Source organism: Tursiops truncatus, chromosome 7, assembly GCF_011762595.2.
Source record: "Tursiops truncatus isolate mTurTru1 chromosome 7, mTurTru1.mat.Y, whole genome shotgun sequence".
Classification (NCBI taxonomy): domain Eukaryota; kingdom Metazoa; phylum Chordata; class Mammalia; order Artiodactyla; family Delphinidae; genus Tursiops; species Tursiops truncatus.
In genome coordinates, this window is record NC_047040.1 from 59,331,030 (window position 1) to 59,344,496 (window position 13,467).

At 41.0% G+C, this 13,467-nt stretch overlaps 1 protein-coding gene across 6 annotated transcripts in view; it reads right to left on the reverse strand.

Annotated features, from left to right (window-relative positions):
* The window catches only part of MAP3K20 (mitogen-activated protein kinase kinase kinase 20), a 174,335-nt gene that overhangs the window by 52,036 nt on the left and 108,832 nt on the right, over positions 1-13,467 (reverse strand). For all 6 annotated transcript variants that reach the window (XM_073807566.1, XM_073807567.1, XM_033860012.2 and 3 more), the window contains exon 10: positions 8,217-8,323. In XM_073807566.1, the coding sequence (XP_073663667.1) occupies positions 8,217-8,323 (107 nt within the window). The remainder of the gene's footprint in view (positions 1-8,216; positions 8,324-13,467) is intronic.

A 13,467-nucleotide genomic window follows, 5' to 3' on the forward strand; every position in this document is an offset into this window, starting at 1 on the left:
AAACAGTAAATGAGCAGAGAATAGGAAATCTTTCATATCCTTCAAAATCAACAGGTAGTTTCTAGCTTGGAAACATCAGCTCAGAATACTTTCTCAAAGCAGTGAAGAACCACTGGGTGGGGCCTGAGCTATGGAGCTGGTGTCTTGGTTTAGCCATTTAATAAATGCTTATGGTCAGGAGTTCCCTGGCAGTCCAGTGGTTAAGACTTGGGCTTTTGGGACTTCCCTGGTGGCGCAGTGGTTAATAATCCACCTGCCGGGCTTCCCTGGTGGCGTAGTGGTTGAGAATCTGCCTGCCAATGCAGGGGACACGGGTTCGTGCCCCGGTCCGGGAAGATCCCACATGCTGCGGAGCAACTAAGCCTGTGCGCCACAACTACTGAGCCTGCGCGCCTTGAGCTTGTGCTCCATGACAGAAGAGGCCGCGATAGTGAGAGGTCCACGCACCGCAATGAAGAGTGGCCCCCGCTCGCCGCAACTAGAGAAAGCCCTCGCACAGAAACGAAGACCCGACACAGCCAAAAATAAATAAATAAATAAATAAATAAAAGAATCCACCTGCCAATGCAGGGGACACGGGTTCGAGCCCTGGTCTGGGAAGATCCCACATGCCGTGGAGCAACTAAGCCTGTGAGCCACAACTACTGAGCCTGTGCTCTAGAGCCCATGAGCCACAACTACTGAAGCCCGCACGCCTTAGAGCCTGTGCTCTTAGAGCCTGTGCTCTTCTCAACAAGAGAAGCCACTGCAACGAGAAGCCCACGCACGGCAACCAAGAGTAGCCCCCGCTCACCGCAACCAGAGAAAGCCCACGTGCAGCAACAAAGACCCAACGCAGCCACAAATATATAAGTAAGAATAAATTTATAAAAGAAAAAAGATTTGGGCTTTCCCTGCCGTGGACCCAGGTTTGATCCCTGGTCGGGGAACTAAGATCCCACAAGCCACACGGTGCAGCCAAAAAAAAAAAAAATGCTTACGGTCATCTGGCTCTATTATATATTATCTCATCTTACTCTCATTACAGCCCCAAGAAACAGGTACTAATCTCACAAAGAGAGAGATGGGAAAATGACACTCCAGTTATATGATCACTGTCCTACCCCTAGTAAGTTCACCTTAGCCTATTTGCTGAGTAGCTCAAGTAACTGACTGATTAACTGGACTCAGTCTCCTCAGTTGTACGGGGTGGTAGTTATCTTCTATCAGGGCTCCACAAGTTGCCTGATCCTAATAATTACCTGGGCAAAACATACAACAAAACATAGATTCCTAGGACCCTTCCTCAGAGCTCAGGATTCAGTAGGGCTGGGTAGGGCTTAGGAATCTCCATTATCTGAAAGAAGAGCCAGGTCGTTTTTTGACAATCAGGCAAGTGTGGGAATCCTGGGCCAGATGAACTCTAAGTTTCCTTTTAACTCTAATCATTTTAAAAGCAAGTTAGTTCCCTCCTTAGTCTCTATGGGCTGACCAACCTCACCACCTGGAACAATATGGCCAGTTACAGAGACCTGTGCTTTATAGAAACTGAAATTGGTAAGATGGCTCAGGGCAGGTTTTTTTCTCCTTCAGGGTTGTCATCATGTTTAAGTCTAAATTTATGCTCTGAGAGTTGGAAGTTCTTCCCTTTCAGTTTCTGAAGAGCCTGTGAGAAAAGCAACGGTAATGAGAGACTGAGAGAAAGAAGGAGAGACCGAGAGGGAGGGAGGGAAGAAGAGAGAAAGGAGGAGAGGAAGCAGAGCGAAGGGTGGAAGGAAGGGTTAGCGAAGGCGCAGAGGGAAGGACGCAGAACAAGGAAGGGACTGGAAAGAAAAGCCGGTTGGAGATTAGCTGCTGAGCCAACAGCTGCTCCCATGTGCCCCTGGGACACACCTACACGTCCGACTGTGCGATCCTGGTTGGGACTTTGATTACAGAAGGTAGATGCCCCCAGATCTAAGCTGATGACTGTATGTAGCCAAAGTCTGCCTTTTTATGTCCAGGGAAAATCAGAATAAGTGGACAGCTTATCCCAATGCCCTTGTAGATGAGAAGCAGATAAAGGAAAACAAAAAGGTTCTGGGTATTAATTGGCAAAACCCAACTCCGAGAACAGCTACTGAGGTGTTTCTGGACTTGGGCTCCACGTTTTACTTCCCTGGCTGTCTGCAAAGTACCTCAGAGCAAGGGAGGCAGGAAAGTAAGTGGAAAAGCCTCTGCTGTCAACCCCGTCCCTTTTATTGGTGTCATCTGAAAATGATAAGCCAGGTAAGTCAAGTCACACTAGAGTCCCTAAGGAAAAGCAGTAAATCAGCCATCTTTCAAAATGATGACTGTATCATAAAATCCAAATTTTATCCCTGATATTTCAGACAAAGTATTATGCCCATTTATAAATAAGTGTTTTTATTTTTCAAATGGAGGATTAAGGGAAAAAACACAGTGTAGAAAACCTTAGGTTAAAACTTTTGTAACAAAAAGGAAAGAATGAGCCATCTTCAATCAATGAGAGGGTGAGAAAAGGAGGCAGCAGAGCTGGGCACACTCAGTGGGATACGGCAGGGCCCTGGGCTGCTGCCACGTGGTGCTTCCACCAAGCCCAGTCCCAACTCTTTTGCCAGGGAAACTGAGCTCACTGGTGTTCTTTTTGATCGGGGTAAATGGCCAACGCATGCAATTTCACTTGTCATTTAAGCCAAGGATTCATCTCAAGTTCCAGCTCTGGGAGCCCACTCTGATTTTAAGCCCTTCTGGAAAATACATCAACAGTTAAGTAAAGCTAAGTAACCTGAAAGCTGTCGCAGAAAAACAAAAACTGACTGAGTAAATATGCTCCCCAACGAGGCTTTCCCAGACGCCCCGGGATATTGACAGCAGTGGTCCAGGTCCTACGCCACAAGAGATGTAACCCAAACCTGGATGGCAACACAAAGACAGTTGCTCCCCTGGCTGTTCCCTCTGTTTTTCTTGATGTACTGTTTCGCATCAAATGCATTGGCTGATGCCCTTATATAACCCTCCTGTTCTAAAAATATAGTTTAATATGTTTTAAGTTGATGAAAATTTTCCCTATGTCAAAAACAGGCAATGAACTACAATTATCTTCTTTTACTAGACAGAAACTTACTTTGAAATAAAAGATTAATTCATAAAAACAGTTATATATATATTACATGAGAAATAGATAATATATATATTACATTTAGTGTTATATATTAAATGATTTGTGCTAAAATCCAAATTGCAAAGATTAGTTTTTTAAATCTTTTTTTTTTTTTTTTTTTTTTTTTTTTTTTTTGCGGTACGCGGGCCTCTCACTGCTGTGGCCTCTTCCGTTGCGGAGCACAGGCTCCGGACGTGCAGACTCAACGGCCATGGCTCACGGGCTCAGCCGCTCCGCAGCATGTGGGATCTTCCCGGACCGGGGCACTAACCCGTGTCCCCTGCATCGGCAGGCGAACTCTCAACCACTGCGCCACCAGGGAAGCCCTCTGTGTTTTGTTTTTAAGAAGGCGTGCCAGAGTAAGAATATTTTGATCACCAAGGAAGAATGCAACCAGCAGAATGTCTTACCAAGAGACAGAGACCCTGAATGCACTGTCACAGCGACATGAGGCTCACTCAGTGCAGGTGACCACAGGGCTGCAGACAATCACAAAGGGCAACGAGAATTGAAAACATGACCAAGAGGATGACACATTTTCTGTTCTTAATGCTCGTGGCCACTATTGCTAATAAGTCAATAGGAGGAGAAACAAGGTGAAGATGTGATGAACAAGGAAAGGTCTGGCACTAGATTTCTTGCCTATCACCTATTAGGTAAAAGGAAAGGACATAGTTCATGTGGTTTTTAATAACCTAGTTTTAAAAAGAATTTTCAGAATAATCATTTAAGTTTCTAAGACTAGATGTTCCATCTGGTTTATGTGTAGAGGAAGCTCCACCAGCAAACAAGCGTTTGTCAGAAACACCAGAGCAGGACGGGAGTCCGACTTCACTGATACTTGTTAACTTTCTACACACACTTTGGACCCTAGACGCACGGTTTCAGACACCAGATAAAAGTCAGGGGAAAGAGAGGAGTGGTCTGAACGTGCTGTCCTTTGAAATATCCAGAGGACCTGACAAAACATTTCCTTCTTTTGGACACTTGGCACGTTGAGTGGGATAGTTGTTTTGCCCTAATCATCACTGAAAACCATCATGCCCTTGGGCTTCCCTGGTGGCGCAGTGGTTGAGAGTCCGCCTGCCGATGCAGAGGACATGGGTTCGTGCCCCGGTCCGGGAAGATCCCACATGCCGCAGAGCGGCTGGGCCCGTGAGCCATGGCCGCTGAGCCTGCGCGTCCGGAGCCTGTGCTCCGCAACGGGAGAGGCCACAGCAGTGAGAGGCCCGCGTACTGCAAAAAAAAAAAAAAAAAGTAATATAAATGTAATATATATATTATCTATTTCTCACAGCAGTGAGAAGCCGGCGTACCGCAAAACAAAAACAAAAACAAAAACCCATCATGCCCCTGTGATGTTTCTCTTTGCTAAAAGGGAATCCAGTGGAGGGCATGACACTGGCCACAAATTCAGGGACAGCACCGCACAGCGTGTGTGCCACAGCAGGCCCGTGGGATCAGACCACCTGGGTGCCAGCGCTGGTTCTATTTCACATGGTATAATCTTGAGCAGTTGTCCAACCTGTCCAGGTCTCGGTTCTTGCACCTGTGATGTACACACTAGGGTTGCTATGTGGATTAAAAAAGATAGTCCAAATAAACTACAAGCGTCTGGTTAAGAATGTGATAAATGACAGCTGTGTTCGTTATTGTTACTCTAATTAATATGATTATTATTCCCCACGTTTTTAACCAATTACCAAGTTCAATTAAAACAGCTCTGCTGCCGCTCAAACTGTGGTTTAGTGCTTCAGGTAAAGATATATATTCTTTCTCCAGCTCTCAGGATTAACGAATTCCTGAAAGACAGCCAATGAGGAAGTCCCCTAGGCAACTGTTTGCCTTTTACTAAAATACATTAATGTATTACCAATTTTATTTCTCTCATCTTTTTAGCTTGAAGAATTAAAAAAAATAAATTTGTTATTCAACGAATCCAGGTTTATTATACAAAATAAAGATATACACATAGAAAACGCTTTCCCATAATCTCATTACCCAATGATATGTAACACTGACCTTTTTATACTTTTCTCTATGTGCACATACATGTACACATAAATATGTGTTTATTTTAGAATAAATGGAATCATTCTGAACGTACTGGACCGTAGCATCCATTTTTGAATCGTTTATCAGATCTGTAATATGATGAAAGGTTCCATACTATTTTGTGTGTGGGGATATCATAATTTTCTAAATCATAAAACCCACAAAAAAACCAAATCAATCTTTTATTTTACTTTAAGCTCATTTCCAGTTTTATCATTCTAAAGGACGTGATAAACAAATGTCCATACATTCTTGCACAACCTTCCCGTTTATTTTCTTAGGAATGAAATGGCAGCGGGAGAGGTGTCTCATCGATACAGCCAAACTGTCCTCCAAAAGGCAGTATTTTCCCACCAGCGAAGTATGAGGAAGTTTATAACACTGGATATTTTCATGATACAAATTTTTGCCAATCTGATGAATAAATTATGTTCCCTTTGATTTGATTGCTAAATGAGGTTGAATACTTTTCACATGTTTATTGGTCATTTGACTTCTTTTTTTGTGAAATGCCATTTCAGGCCCTTTAATATGATATTTTAATTAAAATGTTATTTTAAAGACAGAAGTGGTGGTTTTAGAGTGTGATCTGGGGACTCCTGAGAGCTTTTCAAAGGTTAAATTGGTTTTCAGTATAACATTAAGACATGATTTACCTTTTCTACTCTCATTCTCTCATAAGTGCACAGACTTTTCCACAAGTTTCATGACATGGGATAGTACCATAGGCTGAATGCAGAAGCAGGATTTATTACTGTCTTTTAAATGAATCAATAACTACGTATTTAAATTTTTTCTCAGTTCTAATTTTGAATGTGGTAAATACTGACAGATGTAACTCATTTAAACAAAAGCCCTTTGGAGTCCTCAATAATTTTTCAGAGTGTAATGGAGTCCTGAGACTAGAAACTTCTAGAACAGATGATCTATCATACAGGAAAAAAGCTGTAACACTATGGCATTTGTCTTATAAATTTATTGATGGTGGGTATTGCTTTCGGTCTTATGGAGGTTTTACATTTTTATATAGAAAACTTACCAACTTTCCCCCTATTTTCTGATTTTGTTGACATACTTCAAAGACTCCCTATCTCATGGGTATTAATAGTAGTATTAAAATCCTACTAATCCTTTGGCCAACAGATCAAACAGCAGTTCCTCAGAGAATCCCTTTATTAAACCCTCAGACTAGATTAGATTTCATGGTTATATACACTCAGACGTCCAGTAATGTTCTGTCATAATACTTATCAAAATGGTAATGAAAGTTATTCGTATATTTGTGTTTAGTAATCCAGTACTGACACTCCATGTGCACTGGGGCTGTTCTGCTCATCACCACAGCCCAATACTAAAGGACACCTTTCCCCAGCAGAGGTTTAATGAATACCTGAATGAATGAGTGTAAGAAGCACATTTGTCAAAGCAAACAAATTAACTTACATATTTCTATTCTTTTGTGTAATATTGTGATGTCTTTTAATATTATTACCACCGTGGTATTTCCTTCTCCAAATATCTGTTGAGCAACTGCGGTCGGTATTCAAGATATGTTCTAGAGGCTCCAGTTACAGCAAGGAACAAAAGAGATGATCCGACTCTCTTACATTTTAGCCAGCGAGACACACATTATTAAACAACAGATTGCAGAACTACTTATTAATTTCAACTGCAGTAGAAGCTATGAAGGAGATGCTCTCAGGGCACATAAAGTGGAACCTCAGCTGGTCTGGGGTCAGGAAACACCTCCTTAAAGGAGTTTTTTTCAGCTACTATCTGAAGCAGTAGTAGTAGGAGCTAAGTTGGGTTTGGGCATCAGGGCTGGTGTGTCGCTGAAATGGGATGAATTTTATACAGAAGATACTGCATTTGCAAGGTATGAGGGAGAAATATGCATGTGTTGAGGGACCAACGTCAAAAATTAAGGGGTAGAATGATGCTCTTAAGATGAGGTGGCTGAGGCAAGAGCACAGAGGGTGTCATGAATCTTAAGTATTTTGGCCTTTGTCCTAGAGTAATGGGAGCCCCTTATACTGATTTAAAATGGGAGTGATCTGATTAGATTTGTGCTGATCTCTTACTGTAGGAAACAAATATTACTTACATGTTTTGTTTTGTTGATTATTTCAGCCCAGAACAAAGTCCCTCATACACACCTAGACTCCAGCAAACAGTATTACTTTTGTATCACTAAGTAAAAATTCATTTTAACTCACTGGTCCTAGAGATTCCCAAAGAATAAAAAATAAAGAAGGTTATTGTAAAACACCAAACAGAAAGCCCAAAGAAATGTGTCATCACAGGAGTAAACGATTGTCGTTTTATAAGTGCCTGCAGTATTCATTTGGTATCGGCAGGTGGCGCCAGGCGTCACGTTACTGCCATAGCTAACAGGAGCAGAGATGAGTTACTTAAATCTCTGCTGAGTCAGGGAGGAATTATGTCAGCTTCCAAACATGCTATTTATATTCGTGCACCATGTGACCCGGCTCCAATGTCTCATCTCGGGCTTACTTCTTCCACTCACACAATACAATTCTCTCATTACTAAGTTTGTTTACACCTGAAAACATTTAATAGGATTTATAACATCAAAAACTTCCTTTTAAAAGTGTTTTTACAGTCTCCTTAACTCTTCCATCAACAGATACAGTGCTCTGCATATTTCCAAGCAGACAGTATTTTTATTTCTCACTGGACAGAGGACAAAGTTTCCTAACACAGAGTGTATACAGAGGAATGTCAGGTAACCGTCTTTTATCTCAGAAGATACTGTTTTAATATGCTTTCTAAATACTTAGACATATGATAAAGCAACAAGCTTAGAGGAACACTCTTTGCTTACATATGAGAGGGAGGGCTTATTCGATCTCCAAAATTTTCTAACACAAAAACACACAAAAAAGCCCCAATTTCTAAGGAATCAGGACTGTCATCAAGTTTCCAGGTTCTGTTCCTGGCTGAAGCTACTCATGATCCCTTAAAGTCAGATGATGTGACTCGGATGCGAGGCACCTACCTCCACTCTGCCTTATTGTGCAGGAATGAGTTACACTGGTCAGGAAGGTTCGTGTCGTGCGACATGGACTCCAGGATTGAAATGATTTGCTTGAAAGACGGCCGTTTCTGAAGGAGAAAAAATAATCACTTGTTGGGATGCAAGAAAGTAGATCTTTAAGAGAAAATCCACAGGTATAGTAATAAGGTCAAGTCACCTTATTACTATATAAAACAAAATAAAATATGATGTAATGTCCCGATTTAGTTATTTTACAACTGTCAGACTGCTCAGGTTTAGGGAACCATAATTCTTATTTTCAACCAGTTATTCATAATAGACTCAGATGTCATTTTTCTATTGTGTGGCCTAAGGTTGGAATGATTATAGTATTTTTCCAGGTAAGGAAAGTACTAACTAATTCTCTCTTTTGGGTATGATTAAGGACTCCTAAAAGGAAAAAGTTAAGTCTTTTAAAAATCTATGTGATAGGACTTCCCTGGTGGCGCAGTGGTTAAGAATCCTCCTGCCAGTGCAGGGGATACGGGTTCGAGCCCTGGTCCGGGAAGATCCCACATGCCGTGGAGCAACTAAGCCTGTGCGCCACAACTACTGAGCCTGTGCTCTAGAGCCCGCAAGCCACAACTACTGAGCCTGCGTGCCACAACTACTGAAGCCCGCACGCCTAGAGTCTGTGCTCTGCAACAAGAGAAGCCACCACAATGAGAAGCTCGTGCATTGCAATGAAGAGTAGCCCTCACTCACCGCAACTAGAGAAAGCCCACGTGCAGCAACGAAGACCCAATGCAGCCAAGAAAAGAAAGCTATGTGATAGGAGCTTCCCTGGTGGTGCAGTGGTTAAGAATCCACCTGCCAATGCAGGAGACACGGGTTCGAAACCTGGTCCGGGGAGATCCCACATGTCATGGAGCAACTAAGCCCGTGTGCCACAACTACTGAGCCTGCGCTCTACAGCCCATGAGCCACAACTACTGAAGCCCACATGCTCAGAGCCCGTGCTCTGCAACAAGAGAAGCCACCACAATGAGAAGCCTGCACACCGCAAGTAGCCTCCCACTCACTTCAACTAGAGAAAACCCGCGTGCAGAAACGAAGACCCAACATAGCCAAAAATAAACAAATAAATAAATTTATTTTAAAAAATCTTTGTGATAAAGCAAGTATAGTAAAAGTTAACAGTAGAGTCTGGGCGATGGGTATACCAGTGTTTACTGTAAAATTCTTTCAACTTTTCCATATGTTTGAAAATTTTTATAATAAAATGTTGGGGGAAATCTACTTATTAATCTAGCAGAACTTATAAAATTTCCTAAACCAGTTGCTCAGAGAAAAATTCCCCAATTTTAAAGCCATCATAACTTCACTGTTCTCAATGTTTATTCCACATTAAAACTAGTTTTGATGCTGGGAAACTCTGAGGTACTGTTTACTAGAAATTGAAAAAGGAGTGGTTAGATGTATTTCTTTAGCTAGCAAAAACTACCCTAGTCTCTCTCTTTAGACTCTAGCCAAGATTGAGACAAAAGGTTTAAACAAAAATGGAGAAAGATAATAAAAGGATGATGTACATTCTCTCTTCATCACACCTCATAATTATACCATTTCTGAACAAATTACCGTTGCAGCAATTAAAACATGCATTTTAATTTAGGAGCACAAAAACAAGAAGGAAGAATGTTGAGGTGGCTTGCTCGCAGGACTTGAGTGCTTCCTACATTAAGAAAAGCAATTTTTCTTAGGAATATAAAACTGGGATATTTATTCTGAGTTCTCCCATTATTGTTCTCTTTCAAGGGTGTGTGTGTGTGTGTATGTGTGTGTGTGTGTGTTTTAAAAGAGGGCGTAAGTAGCTAGATGTCACTGATTGTACATTAAGCCTTGAAATAAGCAAAGAGAAAAGTGCCTTAAGTAGGAAATTTGAAAAAATTCTGTTTGTTTTCTTTGAATTTGTTCCCATTTTAATTTCTCCCACCATGAGTCAAGGTTGCAAAAGGAAAAATGTTTTAATTGTTTGTACAGGAACTAATTATATAATAAATATAGGATTTCATTTTTCATGGAAAAGCAGCAGGAGGAGCTGACAAATTTTCAAAAAATAATATTGTTCCCTACACTTAATCATTCTTTTTTTTTTTTTTTTTTTTTTGCGGTACGCGGGCATCTCACTGTTGTGGCCTCTCGCGTTGCGGAGCACAGGCTCTGGACGTGCAGGTTCAGCAGCTATGGCTCACGGGCCCAGCCACTCCGCGGCATGTGGGATCCTCCCGGACCAGGGCACAAACCCGTGTCCCCTGCATCGACAGGCGGACTCTCAACCACTGCGCCACCAGGGAAGCCCCACTTAATCATTCTTGAGATAAGGTAAAACTTTTTGTAATTGGATGGCAAGTATCCCTGAAAAAATCTTAATTTTATAGTTAGAATATGCTCTCAGATGGAAATTATCAAAGTGAACATTTAGAAGGTAGCAACAATGTAGAATTTTGTGTTAATATTTAATGAGTATTCTGGTTACAGAATACGGCATTTGGTCTAGGATCTTCCTCCGAAGCGGTTTAGGTTCCTTTTATGTATTATGTAGGCTTTGCTTACTTAAAAAGGCACAACCAGAACAATTTATTAAGCATCTGTATACATTATTTGTTATTTTTGTTTTATAGATAAGGAAGATCAGTCTCAGAAAAGTATGAATTGCCCAGTATCACACAGGAAGCAAGTTACACAACCAGGGTCTATGCTCTTAAACACTTCAAAATGCTTTATCACATGACGGTAAGACATTACTTCCTATCAAACTCAGGGCTTTAGCTATTATTTTTTTCTCCTTTAGAAATATCATTTTAGAACTTGAACCAATACCCACCTTTACTTCCTTCTTTTCTTCAAAAAAAATTTTTTGAACACCTGGTGGAAGCCACTGGAATGATCTAACATTTATTTACCTAATAGCAGCTTTCTCTTGTATACATTTCTACCTCCTCATTGCAAAAGAATATATTTCTATAGGTGAGCTGAATATTTTAATCTATGTGTTAATACTCTAGAGTCTAAGGACTGAAAAAAAAAGAAATAAAATATATTTTAACCAACTATTGCTCTATCTATGGGCATAGGACTGGCACCCACTCCTGGTTGAATTGCTATATACTTCTAGCCAGAGAACTAAAATGTGCCTCTCAGGAAATAAACCTTGCTCTGGCCACTTGAGTCAACAAAAAATTGTACATCTACTTACTAAATTTACGGAAGCTGCTATAGGGAAACAAAGAAAAGCTAGCTCTATTCCCTCATGGAGCCTGTAATCCATTTAGGAAGAATAGATATTTTTAAAAATGCAACAGCACAAGATGAGGCAGTAGCTCAGACTATGGTTTTGGAAAAGAAGTAGTTAGTACGGACAGGGGTAGACAGAATAACCAGGGAAGGCTTGATGATGAAGTAATCAGGGGAGAAAAGAAAAGAAGGAAAAGAACATGTTCAGGGAATAAAGGTGTGTAAGGTGTGTCTAGAGGAGAGAGCAATGAGAGAGTCAGAAATGTGAGCTGGATGCATAATCAAATCAAATATAGAGGGCATATATTATTTGTATCAGAATAAAATGCCATGAATTTAGGAAATAAAAATTGATCTCAAACATTCTTCATACTTCACGGGGCTAGAACACAAGATTCCTCTGACCCTAAAAAAGGGTCAGCTTACTACGTGTTCAATAGAGACATGCCAACTTCATGGCGTCAACTCTGGACCTAACGTCCTTGTTGTGTAGGTGTTTACACTATCATTTAATTAATACACCATAAATGTATATTCTTAGAATTTTAATTAACATAGTACAGAGTTTCTGATTAAGAAACTCAAAACCTGCTTTGCATACTGAAATATAATTAAAATTACAGAGATCTAGTTGCATTCATCTAATTCAGCACACATAACTTCAGGTGACATTTCTACTTGAGCATCAGAGAGAAAAATACTACAAAAATTACCAACTGGGCCACAACGGACATATAAGTGGTAGAGTATGAAAATGGTAGTATTTTAATAGTATAAAATAAATGTTCTACAGAAAGCTTGCAAATAGCCACTTATAGTTTCCACTGGATTAGTTGCAAAGTGCAGGCATTTCTCTTAATGCTTAAAAATCCCCATATTCTAAAAAATCACACACTAAAATAAGGCCTACACAGGGGCAGGACAGACCATTCAAAACCTATCAACTTTGTCATAAAAAAACTAATGAAACAATAAGAAACCTAAATAAAAATACTAACAGTTTAAAAACTGTTAAATTCCTTAATAAAAAACAATACTAAGTAAATGTAGGACTCTTTAAAAAAGGGTGAGGGTAGTTTGATGAACGGGAGTGAAAGCAGATGGAGGCTACTGGTTCACCAGGCCAAAGGTGAAACGCACAAGGCTGGGGAGAGCAACAAACTCTTCCAAGACAAAGCACCGCTCATCCCAGCCAACAGGGAGCACGTGGGGCAGAGGGGCCTCTCCGGTCCGTGTCCCTTGCTGTGCTACTGGCTGCACTACTGTGCTTGGTGTTCAGCTGTTCTCGCTTGTGGTGTGGAACAGTGTGCTGAAAACCACTACTCATGATTCAACATGAATTCTGCCTGATACTAACACAATCCCCATACTCACCAAGTGTTACAAGTTACTCCCACTAGACAAAACGCACGTTTCCGTATTGGTGAATTCAATCAACCCAAGTTCGAACAGGCTATTGAACCCGAGGATGGTCGGGGGGTTCCTGACTCAACTACGCCGTTTGATACATGGGACTTGAGCATCCGTGGATTCCCCTGGGGTCCTGGAACCAACTATCCCCCCCACCCCCCACCCCATACCGAGGAACTGCTGTATGTGTTATCATCATTCATTCTTCTTGGGGGTCACACAGGAACTGCATTTAAATTAAGGGAGAAATTCCATTCTTAAATCTTTCTTTTTAAATCTCTATTTAAAAGGTCAGTTTGTAATACACCTATTTCCATGAAAAACCGGACAAATTTGAACTATAAAATTTTAGTTCCTTTCTTGAGAGTATCTCTTTTATTATTATTATTTTAATTAATTAATTATTTTTTGGCTGCGTTGGGTCTTTGTTGCTGCACGCGGGTTTTCTCTAGATGCAGTGAGCGGGGGCTATGCTTCGTTGCGGTGCGTGGGATTCTCATTGCGGCTTCTCTCATTGCAGAGCATGGGCTCTAGGCACACGGGTTTCAGTAGTTGTGGCACGTGGGCT